The sequence below is a fragment of the Eleutherodactylus coqui genome, chromosome 6 (genome assembly GCF_035609145.1).
Source record: "Eleutherodactylus coqui strain aEleCoq1 chromosome 6, aEleCoq1.hap1, whole genome shotgun sequence".
In the NCBI taxonomy this organism is placed as follows: domain Eukaryota; kingdom Metazoa; phylum Chordata; class Amphibia; order Anura; family Eleutherodactylidae; genus Eleutherodactylus; species Eleutherodactylus coqui.
Genome location: NC_089842.1, coordinates 89,897,160 through 89,915,107, shown reverse-complemented (window position 1 = coordinate 89,915,107; position 17,948 = coordinate 89,897,160). Strand labels below are relative to the sequence as shown.

Here is a 17,948-nt window from a genome sequence, read left to right as displayed (position 1 = left end):
GTATTTCTTCCAAGGTGACACAACATGATACTCTTGCATTTCTTAATACTATCATTATCACGTCATCATTAGAGATGAGCGAATGTACTCAGTAAGGGCGATTTCGCAATCGAGCACCGCGATTTTCGAGTACTTCACTACTCGGGCGAAAAGTACTCGGGTGCGCCGGGGGGCGAAGAGAGGCGTGGCGGCGCGGGGGGTAGCAGCGGGGAACAGGGGGGAGCCTTCTCTCTCTCCCTCTCCCCCCCACTCCCTGCTGCAACCCCCCGCGCCGCCACGGCGACCCCCGAATTTTTTCGCCCGAGTACGGAAGTACTCAAAAATCGCGGTATTCGGGCGGAAAAGGGGCGTGGCCGAGCACTTTCGCTCATCTCTAGTCATCATCCTTTCTCGTTAAGTCTTCTTGTTTCTGACATAACCAATACCTAGAAAAACAACCTGCATTTCATTCACTGCATCTTTTCTCTCTCTTTCACTGTCCCTACTGCTGCCTGCTATCTTTGATCCTTAATAGTGTTATTATTATTGTCCATCTTATCCTGCCTCTCTGAGTGCGTCCGCTTACCAAAAACACTTCTAAAGAGACAATAATAAATCATCAGATTTTCTAGCGAAAATCTGGTATCAATAGGGTTTAACTAATAGCACTATACTGACCTTATTTTCTAGCAAATATCACAGTATTAAGACAGACAACATGTCATCAAGACTTATATACTCTTATATTTTGAAAACGATGCTTATTGAAAAAAGACCAAATATGGGATTGACAAGGCAACTGTTAGGTGGGTTCACAACTGGCTGAGTGATAGTACTCACAGTTATCATAAATTGCTGCACATCCAAGTGGAAGATTGTATCAAGTGGGGTACCACAAGGCTCTGTCCTAGGCCCAGTGCTGTTCAACATTTTTATAAATGGTCTGAAGGAGGGAATTGATGGGAAACTGATCAAATTTGCTGACAACACAAAGCTAGAAGGGATAGCTAACACTAGGGAAAAGAGAGAGAGTATTCAAAAAGATCTAGAAAGGCTTGAACAGTGGGCAGCAACTAACAGAATGGTATTTCAAAGGAGAAATGCAAAGTCCTACATCTGGGCAAGAGAAATGAAGAAAGCACATACAGAATGGGAGGAATTGGGCTAAGCAGCAGCACATGTGAAAAGACTGAACATAGACTGAACATGAGTGAACAATGTAATGCGGAAGTCAAAAAGGCAAACACAATTCTGGGATGTATTAAGAGAGGCATAAAGTCTAGATCACGTGAGGTAATTATCCCCCGCTACTCTTCCTTAGTCAGACATCATCTGGAATACTGTATCCAGTTCTGGGCACCCCACTTTAAAAAAGACATAGACAAACTGGAGCAAGTTCAGAGAAGAGCTACCAAGATGGTAAGCGGTCTGCAAATCATGTTTTATGAGGAACGGTTAAAGGATCTGGGAATGTTAAGCTTACAAAAAAGAAGGCTGAGAGGAGACTTAATAGCGGTCTAGAAAAATCTAAACGGCTGTCACAGTGCAGAGGGATCAGCCCTATTCTTATTTGTACAAGGAAAGGCTAGAAGCAATGGAATGAAACTGACAGGGAGGAGAGACGGATTAGATATTAGAAAATGTTTTTCTGGCAGTGAGGGTGATCAATGAGTGGAACAGGTTACCACGGGAGGTGGTGAGTTCTCCTTCAGTGGAAGTGCTCAAACAAAGGCTAGACAAATATCTGTCTGGGATGATTTAATGAATCTTGCACTGAGCATGGGGTTGGACCTGATGACCCTGGAGTTCCCTTCCAACTCTACCATTCTATGATTCTAAGACACAGAGGGCAGACAGTGGTTCTTTGTCATATATGACAGACACCTCTTAATAAACAATACAAAAATATACACATACCCAAGACTACAGAGTACTCACGCGGGGGTGAGGAGTTGGAGTACACAGTAAGAATAAAAGTTTCTTACCTAGTGCACTTTTTGTCATTTGCCCATCACCAGTCCTGTGAGAGGACTCCTTTCAGGTGCTTGGATACTTGTATTACCAGAGATTTGTTGATTCCCTGTTTGTGCGCCAGTTACTGTTGTCATTGGACCAATAAGTCCTTCACCTTCTCGTGCCTGATTTCAAATTGGTAGTATATTAAGTTTTAACGAGCTTGGAGACAAATAAAGACAGACAACGGTGTCTTGTGGTATCAGATGATTCCCTTCTATATTCATAATTAGAGATGAGCGAGCACCAAAATGCTCGGGTGCTCGTTACTCGGGACGAAATTATCGTGATGCTCGAGGGTTCGTTTCGAGTAACGAACCCCATTGAAGTCAATAGGCGACCCGAGCATTTTTGTATATCGCCGATGCTCGCTAAGGTTTTCATTTGTGAAAATCTGGGCAATTCAAGAAAGTGATGGGAACGACACAGCAACGGATAGGGCAGGCGAGGGGCTACATGTTGGGCTGCATCTCAAGTTCCCAGGTCCCACTATTAAGCCACAATAGCGGCAAGAGTGCCCCCCCCTCCCAACAATTTTTACTTCTGAAAAGCCCTCATTAGCAATGCATACCTTAGCTAAGCATCACACTACCTCCAACAAAGCACAATCACTGCCTGCTTGACACTCCGCTGCCACTTCTCCTGGGTTACATGCTGCCCAACCCTCCCCCCCCCCCCCCCCCGCACGACCCAGTGTCCAGCGCACACCAAACTGTCCCTGCCCAGCCTTCAGCTGCCCTCATGCCACGCCACACTCATGTCTATTTATAAGTGTGTTTGCCATGAGGAGGAACCGCAGGCACACACTGCAGAGGGTTGGCATGGCTAGGCAGCGACCCTCTTTAAAAGGCGCGGGGCGATAGCCCACAATGCTGTACAGAAGCAATGAGAAATCCAATCCTGTGCCACCTCCATCTGGAGCTACACACGTGGGCATAGCAATGGGGAACCTATGTGCCACACACTATTCATTCTGTCAAGGTGTCTGCATGCCCCAGTCAGACCGCGTTTTTTTATAAATAATCACAGGCAGGTACAACTCCGCAATGGGAAATCCGTGTGCACCCACAGCATGGGTGGCTCCCTGGAACCCATCGGCGGTACATAAATATATCCCATTGCATTGGCCATCACAGCTGAGGTAATGTCGTGCTTAATGCAGGTGGGCTTCGGCCCACACTGCATACCCCAGTCAGACTGGGGTTCTTTAGAAGTGGACACATGCAGTTACAACTCCCTGTGGACCCACAGCATGGGTGGGTGCCAGGAAGCCACCGGCGGTACATAAATATATCCCATTGCAGTGCCCAACACAGCTGATGTAATGTCAGCTGTAATGCAGGTGGGCTAAAAATTAATTTTATTACACTGTAGGCGAGGGACCTCAAAAATTGGTGTACCAACAGTACTAATGTACCTCAGAAAAATTGCCCATGCCCAAACAAGAGGGCAGGTGAAACCCATTAATCGCTTTGGTTAATGTGGCTTAATTGGTAACTAGGCCTGGAGGCAGCCCAGTTAAAATAAAAATTGGTTGAGGTGAAAGTTTCAACGCTTTAATGAGCATTGAAACGTATAAAAATTGTTTACAAAAATCATATGACTGAGCCTTGTGGGCCTAAGAAAAATTGCCCGTTCGGCGTGATTACGTCAGGTTTCAGGAGGAGGAGCAGGAGGAGGAGGATGAATATTATACACAGATTGATGAAGCTAAAAGGTCCACGTTTTTGATGGTGATAGAGAACAATGCTTCCATCCACGGGTGCAGCCTACGTATTGTTTAGGTATCGCTGCTGTCCGCTGGTGGAGAAGAGAAGTCTGGGGAAATCCAGGCTTTGTTCATCTTGATGAGTGTAAGCCTGTCGGCACTGTCGGTTGACAGGCGGGTACGCTTATCTGTGATGATTCCCCCAGCCGCACTAAACACCCTCTCTGACAGGATGCTAGCCGCAGGACAAGCAAGCACCTCCAGGGCATACAGCGCGAGTTCAGGCCACGTGTCCAGCTTCGACACCCAGTAGTTGTAGGGGGCAGAGGCGTCACGGAGGACGGTCGTGCGATCGGCTACGTACTCCCTCACCATCCTTTTACAGTGCTCCCGCCGACTCAGCCTTGACTGGGGAGCGGTGACACAGTCTTGCTGGGGAGCCAGAAAGCTGTCAAAGGCCTTAGAGAGTGTTCCCCTGCCTATGCTGTACATGCTGCCTGATCTCCGCGCCTCCCCTGCTACCTGGCCCTCGGAACTGTGCCTTCGGCCACTAGCGCTGTCAGATGTCTGTAGTGGCCAGAATGCGTGTAACGCGAGGGTCACGAGAAAGGCATCCTAACATGAAATCAGCCATGTGTGCCAGGGTACCTGTACGCAACACATGGCTGTCCTCACTAGAAAGATCACTTTCAGGATCCTCCTCCTCCTCCTCCTCAGGCCATACACGCTGAAAGGATGACAGGCAAGCAGCATGTGTACCCTCAGCAGTGGGCCAAGCTGTCTCTTCCCCCTCCTCCTCATCCTCCTCATGCTCCTCCTCCTCCTCAACGCGCTGAGATATAGACAGGAGGGTGCTCTGACTATCCAGCGACATACTGTCTTCCCCCGGCTCTGTTTCCGAGCGCAAAGCGGCTGCCTTTATGCTTTGCAGGGAACTTCTCAAGAGGCATAGCAGAGGAATGGTGACGCTAATGATTGCAGCATCGCCGCACACCATCTGGGTAGACTACTCAAAGTTTCCAAGGACCTGGCAGATGTCTGCCAACCAGGCCCACTCTTCTGTAAAGAATTGAGGAGGCTGACTCCCACTGCGCCGCCCATGTTGGAGTTGGTATTCCACTATAGCTCTATGCTGCTCATAGAGCCTGGCCAACATGTGGAGCGTAGAGTTCCACCATGTGGGCACGTCGCACAGCAGTCGGTGCACTGGCAGATTAAACCGATGTTGCACAGTGCGCAGGATGGCAGTGTCCGTGTGGGACTTGCGGAAATGTGCGCAGAGCCGGTGCACCTTTCCGCCAGGTCTGACAAGCATGGGTAGCTTTTCAGAAAGCGCTGAACCACCAAATTAAAGACGTGGGCCAGGCATGGCACGTGCGTGAGGCTGCTGAGCTGCAGAGCCGCCACCAGGTTACGGCCGTTGTCACACACGACCATGCCCGGTTAGAGGCTCAGCGGCGCAAGCCAGCGGTTGGTCTGCTCTGTCAGACCCTGCAGCAGTTCGTGGGCCGTGTGCCTCTTATCTCCTAAGCTGAGTAGTTTCAGCACGGCCTGCAGACGCTTGCCCACCGCTCTGCTGCCATGCCGCGCGACACCGACAGCTGGCGACTTGCTGCTGCTGACACATCTTGATTGCGAGACAGAGGTTGCGTAGGAGGAGGAGGAGGAGGGTGGTTTAGTGGAGGAAGCATACACCGCCGCAGATACCACCACCGAGCTGGGGCCCGCAATTCTGGGGGTGGGTAGGACGTGAGCGGTCCCAGGCTCTGACTCTGTCCCAGCCCCCACTAAATTCACCCAATGTGCCGTCAGGGAGATATAGTGGCCCTGCCCGCCTGTGCTTGTCCACGTGTCCGTTGTTAAGTGGACCTTGCCAGTAACCGCGTTGGTGAGGGCATGTACAATGTTGCGGGAGACGTGGTCGTGCAGGGCTGGGACAGCACATTGGGAAAAGTAGTGGCGACTGGGAACTGAGTAGCGCAGGGCCGCCGCCGCCATCATACTTTTGAAAGACTCCGTTTCCACAACCCTATACGGCAGCATCTCCAGGCTGATAAATTTGGATATGTGCACGTTTAACGCTTGAGCGTGCGGGTGCGTGGCGGCGTACTTGCGCTTGCGCTCCAACACTTGCGCTAGCGACGGCTGGACGGTGCGCTGACAGACATTGGTGGATGGGGCCGAGGACAGCGGAGGTGAGGGTGTGGGTGCAGGCCAGGAGACGGTAGTGCCTGTGTCCTGAGAGGGGGCTTGGATCTCAGTGGCAGGTTGGGGCACAGGGGGAGAGGCAGCGGTGCAAACCGGAGGCGGTGAACGGCCTTCGTCCCACCTTGTGGGGTTCTTGGCCATCATATGTCTGCGCATGCTGGTGGTGGTGAGGCTGCTGGTGGTGGCTCCCCGGCTGATCTTGGCGCGACAAAAGTTGCACACCACTGTTCGTCGGTCGTCTGCACTCTCAGTGAAAAACTGCCAGACCTTTGAGCACCTCGGCCTCTGTAGGGTGGCATGGCGCGAGGGGGCGCTTTGGGAAACAGTTGGTGGATTCTTCGGTCTGGCCCTGCCTCTACCCCTGGACACCGCACTGCCTCTTGCAACCTGCCCTGCTGGTGCCCTTGCCTTCCCCTCTGAAGACCTGTCCTCAGTAGGCGTAGCAAACCAGGTGGGGTCAGTCACCTCATCGTCCTGCTGCTCTTCCTCCGAATCCTCTGTGCGCTCCTACCTCGGACTTACTGCCCTTACTACTACCTCACTGATAGACAATTGTGTCTCATCGTCATCGTCCTCCTCACCCACTGAAAGGTCTTGAGACAGTTGCCGGAAGTCCCCAGCCTCATCCCCCGGACCCCGGGAACTTTCCAAAGGTTGGGCATCAGTCACGATAAACTCCTCTGGTGGGAGAGGAATCATTGCTGCCCAATCTGAGCAGGGGCCCGAGAACAGTTCCTGGGAGTCTGCCAGCTCCTCAGAATGTGTCATTGTAATGGAGTGAGGATGCTGGGAGGAAGGAGGAGCAGCAGCCAGAGGATTCAGAGTTGCAGCAGTGGACAGCGCAGAACTCTGGGTGGACGATAGATTGCTGGATGCACTTTCTGCCATCCACGACAGGACCTGCTCACACTGCTCATTTTTTAATAAAGGTCTACCGCGTGGACCATAATTGTGAGATGAATGTGGGGATGCCAGAAACGTGCCTCTCTCCTAATCCCGCAGCAGTCTGCTGCGATACACCTGGATCAGGAGCTCGGCCTGTGCCCACACCCTGACTTGGGCCTCCGCGTCCTCGCCCGCGTCCACGTCCTCTAGGCCTACCCCTACCCCTCAGCATGCTGTATTACCAGTAATGCAGAAACAGAACGCTGTAATTAAATGTGCCGCTTATTGGCCTGTGGTTGGAGGCTGACTTCGCTTACGGAACGCCAGGAAATAATTTTGCGCAAGCCTGCTGTAACACTTAGCTGGCTGCGTATGAATTAGGAGGACAACTACACCCAGCACAGACCCAGAACACTGGGGACAGTCACAGGCAGCCCAAATAGATTTTTTTCCCCAAATGTTTTTGCAAAGGCCCACTGCCTATATTCAATCAATATATCTCTTCTCTCTCTGCGTCACCGCTACTGACATATCAAATAACTGCAGACTGTTGCACTGTGGACTGGAATACAGTGGTGATTTAACAGCCAACACAGAGCCAGGAAATAATTTTGCGCAAGCCTGCTGTAACGCTTAGCTGGCTGCGTATGAATTAGGAGGACTACTACACCCAGCACAGACCCAGAACACTGAGGACAGTCACAGGCAGCCCAAATAGATTTTTTTCCCCAAATGTTTTTGCAAAGGCCCACTGCCTATATTCAATAAATATGTCTTCTGTCCCTGCCTCACAATATATGTGTTCTGTCCCTGCCTCACAATATATGTCTTCTGTCCCTGCCTAACCACCACTTCTGGCCCTGCAGTATTACTGCAGGGCGCAATGCTCTGCACGGCCGATATACAAAAAAAAAAAAAAAATGTGCAACACTGCAAAAAGCAGCCTCCACAGTACTGCACACGGTTAGATGTGGCCCTAAGAAGGACCGTTGGGGTTCTTGAAGCCTAAAATACTCCTAACGCTCTCCCTATAGCAACTCCACCAAGACAGCACTTTCCCTGAACTATGTCAGAACGCATCTGTGGCGAGCCGCGGGAGGGGCCGATTTTTATACTCGGGTGACACCTGATCTCGCCAGCCACTCACTGCAGGGGGGTGGTATAGGGCTTGAACATCGCAGGGGGAAGTTGTAATGCCTTCCCTGTCTTTCTATTGGCCAGAAAAGCGCGCTAACGTCTCAGAGATGAAAGTGAAAGTAACTCGAACATCGCGTGGTACTCGTCACGAGTAACAAGCATCTCGAACACGCTAATACTCGAACGAGTATCAAGCTCGGACGAGTACGTTCGCTCATCTCTATTCATAATATAAAGTTGCATATAACAGCAGGGGTATACACCTTTAAAAATCATAGGTATTCATTATATATCTCAATTGTCCATAATCAAATATCCTCCGTTACACTCTTGAAGGGTTTAGAGGCCAATCTGCCCCACCCATATTGTATAGTCTTAAGGGGACTTGGCAGCATGGGCACCTGTGGTGCAGTCCCCATAGCAGCGGACATTTCTATTTCAGTGGTAATTGCGCCCCTAAAGAAATCTATGATATACTCTGTAAGCAGTAAATGATAGAAAAATACAGAGATTACTAAGCTAAATGAACTCTGAAACGGACCTAAGATCACTCTGGCTCTTGTTGCACCATCAAGCAAACAACCCACCATTAATACCATTTTCTGATATTGGATTTTCACATTTACAGGTTTCTTCTTCTTCCCACAGCCCCACCTCCTCAGTGCCAATGGAGTGGTGGAGAAATAGCAGGTATTGTCATTGGAACAGTAGCCGTCCTCATCATCTTAGAAGTCATCATATTCATAACTTTAAGACAGATGAAAAGTATGTACACTTTCATGGGTTCATTTATGTACATATTATTTTATATACTGCAGGATGTCTTGTCTTACCTTTTATTTTAATGTTACAAGTACAGTATACTGAGCAAACATCATTTTTCTCAGATTTCAAGAGGTACAGAACTACACATACAAAATATACAACAAACCTCCTAACCTCCCCACAAATACTTTCATAGAATAAAAACTTAATATGATTTTTCTCTGTGGTAAATTAACCCCTTAAGGCGTGGACCATTTTTCCCCATTTTCGTTTTTTCCTCCTCTCTTTTAAAGAATCGTAACTCCTTTATTTATCCATCGATGTAGCTGTATGAGGGCTTGTTTTTTGCAGGACAAGTTGTATTTTTCAATGGTACTAATTAATGTACCGTATAATGTACTGAAAAACTTTAAAAAAATCTAAGTGGAGTAAAATGAAAATAAAGCGACATTCTGACATCTTTCGGTTGTCTTTCTGCAATTCACACTGCAACAAAAATTACATTATAGTCAGTACGATTACTTTCATGCCAAATTTATATAGTTTTTTTTTTTTTTGCTGTACATTTAATTTTTAAAAATTATTTTCTGCTGCCATCTTCTGTGCGCAATAACTTTTATTTTTTTCATCGACATAGTTGTGCGAGGGCTCATTTTTTTTGTGGGACATCCTGCAGTTTGCTTTGTTACCATTTTGGGATACATGCAACTTTTTATTGCATTTTGTCTTAGAGACAAAGTGACCAAAAAAGCGAATTTCTGGAATCCTGTTTTTTTTGGACGAAGTTGACTATGCGGGGTAAATAATGTACTATTTTGATAGATCGGACGTTTATGGATGCAGGGATACCAAATATGTATTTTTGTTTTATTATTTAGATTATTTTACAATTAGTAAAACTTTATTGATCATGTTTTTACTCTTTTTTCTTAGTCCCCAGGGGGGGACAACAACTAGTGATGCTTTGATCACTCCTGCAGTATGTTGTAATGCCATAGCATTACATCATACGCGATCGGGCAGGCAGTCCCACCGCGATGCCTTGTTCAGCATTCTGCCATGACAGCCCTGGGATCTTTCAGAAGGCCCCCAGCTGCCATGACACCCACATGGCTTCCTGTAATGTCAATGCGGGGGGGCATGCGGGACCCCTGAACATTGTTCAGCATTTAAAGGGTTAACAGCCCCGATCAGCTGCACATCAATCAGAGCTGTTGCCGCCAGGTGTCGGCTGTAATAAAGTCATGGAAGCAAATCACAAGCCTGTCCCAACACAGATTACGAAGACGTCTGCGGTCCAGTCCTCAAGCACTGACTGACAAGTATTTGTGTTGTAATTTTGACTATCTTCATATATTTATAGGTATTTTTGTAGGAGCAGCACAAATGTGTAGATTGTCAGGATAAATGCCATTGTCAATACTTAATATTTTAAAGTTTAGTAGTTCTTTAGCAAAAGCAAATTGTTAATATTAATGCTAGAGCTCTTATAATTGGAAATCTTGCATGTAAGCGCCATTTCTCATAATAAACATCAGCTTTGAGCACCATCTTGCAGTTGGAATTTGAAGCTAAAACTTTACACTAACATTACTATTAGCAGATGTAACAAATTTGGAAGGTGTCTTGTTATATAGCTGCCACTTTATTTTTTGCCATATCTCTATGGGCCTCCCTAACCCAGACTCTTCTTCTGCGAAGACATGCTATTGCGATGGATGCAGTATGTGGTTATCATTGTCTTGCTGAAATATGCAAGGTCTTCCCTGAAACAGACGTTGTCCGGATGGGAGCATTTGTTGTTCTAAAACCTTTATATACTGGTCAGAATTGATAGTGCCTCTCAATATGTGTAAGCTGCCCATGCTATAGGCACTAATGCAAACCCATGCCATCAGAGATACAGGCTTTTAAACTGTGTGCTGATAACAAGCTGGATGGTTGCTCTCCACAGTTTGTGGTTTTCAAAAATTATTTCACATTTTGATTCATCTGGTCACAGAACAGTTTTCCATTTTGCCTCGATCGATTTTAAATGAGCTTTGGCCCAGAGACGACTCCAGTGTTTCTGGGTATGTGTATGCCTAGGATGAGTGACTTGTCTATATTTAATTTATATAAGGACGCCTCAGCAAAGCTTTCTAGAATTTTGTGTGCGGCTCTTAGGGATTCTAGGGGGCGGGACAAGGTTAATATTACATCGTCCGCAAATAATCCAATTTTATGTTGTCTTGAGTCTGCTGGGATCCCGTTTATTTCGGGGGATAGGCAATTTTTTTCTGCTAATGGTTCGATTGTGAGAACATATAAAATAGGCAAGAGAGGGCACCCTTGTCTTGTTCCATTGGTTATGTGCAGGGGGTCTGATAGTGTTCCATCTACCAATACCCTAGCTGTGGGGGATGAATATAGGGCCTGTATGGCCCTGATTATGCCCTCACGCATGCCATATTTTTTCAAGGTTTCAAAGGCAAAACCCTAGTGGACTCTATCAAAAGCCTTTTCGGCATCTAAGGCTAATAGAATCGCTGGTGTTTTTGAAGAGTCAATTTTGTGGAGTAGATTTAGTATTCACCTCGTACCATCTGACGCTTGTCTACCCTTGACAAAACCCAGCTGATCGGAATGAATTAAATTTGGGAATAGGTTTAACAATCTGTTGGCGAGGGTCTTTGCATAAATTTTTACGTCTGTGTTAAGCAACGATATAGGCCGAAAATTGGCTGGATCATTTCGATCTTTGCCAGGTTTGGGCAGAACTACTATCGTTGCTTGAAGCATTTCTTCCGGGAATTTTCCTCTTTGCATGGCGGTGTTGAATGTGTTTGCTGCGAATGGGGATAAAATATCCCCAAAATGTTGAAAATACTCTGCAGAGTACCCATCTGGGCCAGGTGCTTTATATTTTTTTAGGGATGCAGCTGTTGCGGATAACTCTGTTATGTCGAATTGTTGGTCTAGTGCAGATGCTTGCCGAGCATTAACTGTTGGAAGGTTGTCCTCTTTTATAAGTTCCATTATTTTGGCGCTATTCGGTTGAGTGATTAGCGGGTTATCCTTATATTGTAAAGATTTTTGTAGAAGGTGCGGAAGGCTTCCGCGATCTTCTTGGGGTGAGTTATTTTGTGCTCTCTTTTTTCCAGATATATTCCAGATATAAGGAATGTTAGCTTTTAATGATTTCCTTTTAGTTAACTGTGCCATCCATTTTGAGGGCTTGTTTAAGGATGAGTATATGTTTGCTCTATTAGCATTCACCTCTCTTTCAAAGTCTCTTAGTAAAATTTTTCGGAGATCTAGTCTTAATTTTCGTAGATCCTCTAGTGTTTTAGGGGAGGGAAGTTGTTGTGCTTCGTTTTCTTTTTGAGAAATTTGGTTTAAGAGTTCTTCAGTCCTCCTAGCCTTGTCTCTTTTAAATCTAGCACCCATTTTTATAAGAATGCCTCTTATATATGACTTATGAGCATTCCATAGGGTCATAGGATCTATGGGTGTTGTTCAGTACAAAGTACTCCTTTAGGGCATTGTGTATATCTTTTTTATGGTTAGGTAAACTCATTAAATATGTATTATTCCTCCACATATTGTTATTTTGACATTTTCTGTCCAGCATTACATGTGTCAACGTCGGGGCATGATCCGACCACGTGGCCATGCCTATTTCTGATCTAGACTCTTTTACCAGTAGGTTTTTGTCCACCAGGCACAAATCAATTCGTGAGAAGGTTCCGTGTCTGGGGGAGAAATATGAAAATTCCCTGGCGGAGGCATTAACGCATTGAAAGGTGTCATATAATGCTGAGCTGTGTAGCCAATTGTTTAACGTGGGTCCTTTCCTTAGTCTTTGGTTAGTGGTATCTGCTGTTCCATCTGGGACTAGGTTGAAATCACCACACATAATTACAGAGCCCTTAGCTATCTGGTTTATTTTTTTGGTGAGTTTGTTAAGGAAGCTAATCTGTTTCGTATTTGGAACATACACATTAACTAATGTGAGTGGGGTGTTGTTTAGGGAACCCACCATGATTATGTATCTGCCCTTCGTATCACATATTTGTTTGTCTACCACAAATGTTACATTTTCTTTAAAGGCGATCATAACCCCTGGGTGCTTTTTGGGGGCACAAGTGAAAATTTTTTGTTGAAATTTGTTATGTGTCATATAACCTATGTCTATCTTCAGCAAGTGAGTCTCTTGAATACATACTATATCCTTCCAAACGGCACGTCTTTTGTATCGAGAATTCAGGCCGTTGACGTTTATGGAAAGAATTTTCAGAGCCATGACGAGGGTGGTGGTGTTTGCTTTTGGACGTCTGGGAATCTGTGGAAATCAAGGATGCCTGAAATAGAACAGTAACAGTAAAACCAAACATGACAGTCCTTCAGGCGTTTCTCCCCGTGAGAAGAAGGACCGATGCAAATAAAGAATCCTCAGGGGAGGAAACCGTCAAAGAACGTGAAAATAGCATAGCAAGCTGACGCTTGTATGTGCATTCGGTGGTGAAATGTCTGGCATGGGCAGGTGGGCACTCATAATAATGTGCCTTTTGACAGCAGGGTGATGAGGTATTGTATTATTTCGGGCTTGAGGAGTTTCTGTTGACAGGCTGGCGGTTTCTTTTGGGACCTTCAGGTGCATGGGGCCGTTCGATGGTCTGTAGTTGTATTCCCCAAGACTTCAGAGCTCGGGCAGCATCATCAGGATTCAGAAAAAGGTGTGTTCCATTTTCTTTGGTTACAATTAGTTTGGTGGGGAAGCCCCATCTATATACGATACCAGCATTTCTCATAGCTATGGTGGCAGACGCAAAGCTCCTTCTCACCTCCATTGTTGCTTGCGAGAGGTCTATGAAGATACAGATGTTGTTGTATGAGCTAGGGAGTGATGGCAATTTCCTAGCCGCGCCCATCAGGGCTTCTTTGGTGCGAAAATAGTGAATGCGCACTATGATGTCTCTGGGGCTGTCGTCTTTTAAGAATTTTGGGCGCGGGAGCCGGTGTGCTTTATCAATCATTAGTTCTTGTTCGGGGGTATTGGGGAGGAGTTTTTTCATAAGCCGCATGACATATGTGAAAATTTCTGCATTAGAGACCTTTTCTGACACTCCTCTAATTCTGACGTTATTGCGTCTGTTTCTGTCTTCAAGATCTATTAATTTGCTTTGGAGTTTAGATACTTTTTCTTCCAATTCATATTAGTGAGCGTCTATAAGTGAATTGTGGGATATGATTATTTCTTCCAGTTTGTTTTCTGTTTTTTCCACTCTATTCTTAACTTCCGATACTGATGCGTTTACATTAGAGGTTAGGCTTTTAATGTCGGCGTTAATAGTATCACTGAGAGTCATCACTAACTCTTTGATGTACAGTTCTGTCACTGGTCTATCAAGTGCAGAAAGGCTTTTAATGACATTCCCTTCATCCTTCTTGAGGGATGTAGCAGAGCTGGCTTCTATTTCTTCAGCAGGAGACCTTTTCTGTCTCTGCTTCTCTGGGCTGCCTGTGGGAGAGGGAGATGAACGCTGCTGGAGCAGCGTGGTCGGCGCCATCTTAATGGTAGAGAGCCCTGCATCTGTGCCCCCCCTCTTCTCTTCCCTCTACATCGGCGTCTCTCACCTGTATTAGTTCTTCCGACAGCCCCCTGCTGTCTCTCCTTCCCTGATGATTTATCTTCACAGCCGCTTGTCATCCCTTCTCGAGCACCGGAGCAGGAAGCCTCTTCAGCAGCCATGTCGGCTGCTGCTCCGCGCGCCGTGAAGAAAGTCTCCAGTCTGGTCGGCACTGATTTGGATGTCCTTCTCCTTGTCATCCTTCACCTCAGGTGCGTTGTTGGGCTCCCTGGGGTGATTTGATTTTCCTCTGCTGGTGCTTTTTAGTCGCTTTTGAGTGCCCTTGCCAAGCGGAGCTTAGTCTACAGCGTCCGTCTCGGTGCTCTTCAGGCCATGCCCCCGACTCCAGTGTTTCTCGATTGTCTTGATATATAGCCACTTCTTTGCAAGATATAGCTTTAACTTGCATTTCTGAATTGTACGTCGAACTGTGAGAAAGGGATTTCCGGAAGTATTCCTAAGTGATTAACATTACAGAATCATGCTTGTTTTTAATGCAGTGATGCCTGAGGGCCTGTAGATCTCGAGCATCCAATATTGACTGTCTGCCTTGTCCTTCTGTGCACGTAAATTTTTCCAGATTCTCTGAATCCTTTGATATTATGTACTGTAGATGGTGGGATATTCAAAATCTTTGTAATTTTCTGTTGAGGAACATTCTTCTGAATGTTCCATAATTTTTAGGTGGAGTTTTTCCCAGATTGGTGAACCTCTGACCATCTTTGCTTCTGAGACACTCTGTCTCTCCAACATGCTCTTTTTATACACAGTCCTGTGATTAAGTAGAAAATTGACCCTACATCTATGTGTTCTATGTTCTATTGTCAATACAATATGGTTATATGAGACTTCAAAAGCATTGCATTTTATTTTTTTTCTTCAAATTTGCATTTTACACAACAACCCAACTTTTGTGGAATTGAGGTTGTAGATAGATTACTCTTACAATAGATTTTATTGTGGATTTCCCCGAGTTGTTTCCTGAGCACTTGTTGCCTCTTTTTGTCCTTTGATTCCATGAGCTAAGCAAAGCCTATGTTTACATCTGCATCGGAGGTTCAGTCTGGAGTCTGATCATTGGAGAAAGAGGTAATTTTCTGTAATAAGGTACACTAAAAGGCCACTAAAAAGAGACCCCCATCTAGCAGTGTGTTGGACCTCTCTTGGTCCTCAGAATAGCAGAAATCCATTCTGTCATCCATCCACAGGTATCAGATGACCCAAGGTGTGCCAAGAAAGACTTTCTTCACACCATTCTTACATTTACACCAGCCTAGACTGTTGAACCTGATAAGAAGGGTTCATTCATGCTTCTTACCCCAAATTCTGACCCTCCCACCAACAACGGAAATCTGGATTCATCTTCCATTGCTCAATGTTCCTTTTTTAGCTTTTATGCCTGCTGGAGTCGTGCTTCTTCTGTGACTCTTAGACAGCAATGGCACCAGGGGCGTAGCTAGAGGCTCATGGGCCCGGGTGCAAAAGTTTAGCTTGGGGCCACCTTCCAGACCCGTCCACCCACCACTCCTTTTCACAGCTACTCCTTGTATATCACTTTTAGCTACATTACTGTTTTTTTTTAATGACCCATCAATGGATCATTAGTAATCCGGGGTTTTAGATTTTTAAAACATCCAGAACACAAGCCTCAAGGCACGCTTTGCTTCCCCAAGAAAGAAAAAAATAATTATACATACACATACATAATACAGGCACACATACATTGGAGACAGCATGAGCTAACTTTTATAACATGTTAGGGCTCATGTCCACGACCAGGTTTTCACCACGTATTATGCACACGTGGTAATCCCAGCATGCTCTCTTTCTCTGCATACCACGTAACGTGAGCCCTGTACACTTGTATGATACACTGCCCATACACATTACATTGTTTCCATACGCATTGTCACTCTAAACAGAGTAGGGAATTAAAAAAAGAATCCCCCTGTGCATGTGCAGTGCCACATGATGTCCCTGCCGGCAGCATGCACGGCTGGGAAATGTGTGAGATGCTAGTGGTCTCCCACAGTGTTGTAGGCTTACGGCTGTGGCATTGGCATTGAGCCCTTAGTCACCAATACAGCGGCTCAGTTCTAGCATACCTCTAATAGTGAAGTCAGGTGCCGGCTCGCAGAACCCCCCTCACTCACCCCCACTCCCCATCACACAGAACCCCCCTCACTCACCCCCACTCCCCATCACACAGAACCCCCCTCACTCACCCCCACTCCCCATCACACAGAACACCCCTCATCCCCCCCACTCCCCATCACACAGAACACCCCTCACTCACCCCCACTCCCCATCACACACAGAACCCCCCTCACTCACCCCCACTCCCCATCACACAGAACCCCCCTCACTCACCCCCACTCCCCATCACACAGAACCCCCCTCACTCACCCCCACTCCCCATCACACAGAACCCCCCTCACTCACCCCCACTCCCCATCACACAGAACACCCCTCGTCCCCCCCACTCCCCATCACACAGCACCCCCCTCACTCACCCCCACTCCCCATCACACAGAACACCCCTCGTTCCCCCCCACTCCCCATCACACAGAACACCCCTCACTCACCCCCACTCCCCATCACACACAGAACCCCCCTCACTCACCCCCACTCCCCATCACACACAGAACCCCGCTCACTCACCCCCACTCCCCATCACACAGAACCCCCCTCACTCACCCCCACTCCCCATCACACAGAACACCCCTCGTCCCCCCCACTCCCCATCACATAGAACACCCCTCGTTTCCCCCACTCACCATCACACACAGAACACCCCTCCCCCCTCTTAATCATACCGAGGACGTTCCCTCTCACTGACTGCACTTACTTTCACTATGGTCTCTGCGCAGGCAGGCAGCCTCTCCTGCACATCGGCGCTTCCTCCCAGGACCTCCGCTCAGACTCCTCCCCTCTGATGATCTCTGTGCTGGAGAACCAGAATGGGGAGGGGTCTGAGCGGAGGTCCTGGGAGGAAGCGCCGATGTGCAGGAGAGGCTGCCTGCCTGCGCAGAGACCATAGTGAAAGTAAGTGCAGTCAGTCAGTGTCGGAAAGTAAGCCCTGTGGGCCCCCAGGGGCTCAGGGGCCGGGTCGCAACCGCACCCCCAGCACCCCCTATATGTACGCCAGTGAATGGCACTCAAACTAGTTATCTGCTGATATAGCCTACTTGTGCTAAGGAAAGATGAGTTGTGTATTTGGAATCATTAGTTGGAGCACCAGCATTGTATTTAGCTGCAGTTGGGTTGTTTGTGCACAAACTGTCAGAATGATTCTTGACTTCTTCCTCTGACTCCGTCTATTAACAAGTTGTTTGCATCCACAGGATCCCCTTTCACTGGCTGTTTTTCCTTTACTCTTGACAACACTTCATGAGAAAACCCCACAAGGTTGTCTGTTCTTGAAATACTGGCTTGGATAGTCTAGCACTGATGACCATCATTTTGCTTTATTTTCCAATTCTAATGTGAATTCACACTGAAATTGATCTATGGGACACTTACACACTTGATTTTATGATGCACTCCAGTCACATGTCTAATTTGCACACAGGGAAGGGCAGGTGTCTGCAATAAAGTGGCCATGCAATGTATACAGATAAAAACACAGGTCAGTTACATCC

The 17,948-nt window shown here is 46.9% G+C and overlaps 1 protein-coding gene across 1 annotated transcript in view; it reads left to right on the top strand.

Annotated features, from left to right (window-relative positions):
• The window catches only part of LOC136632356 (V-set and immunoglobulin domain-containing protein 10-like 2), a 119,514-nt gene that overhangs the window by 86,646 nt on the left and 14,920 nt on the right, over positions 1-17,948 (top strand). The window contains exon 3 of the mRNA XM_066607164.1: positions 8,579-8,695. Coding sequence (XP_066463261.1) covers positions 8,579-8,695 — 117 coding nt within the window. The remainder of the gene's footprint in view (positions 1-8,578; positions 8,696-17,948) is intronic.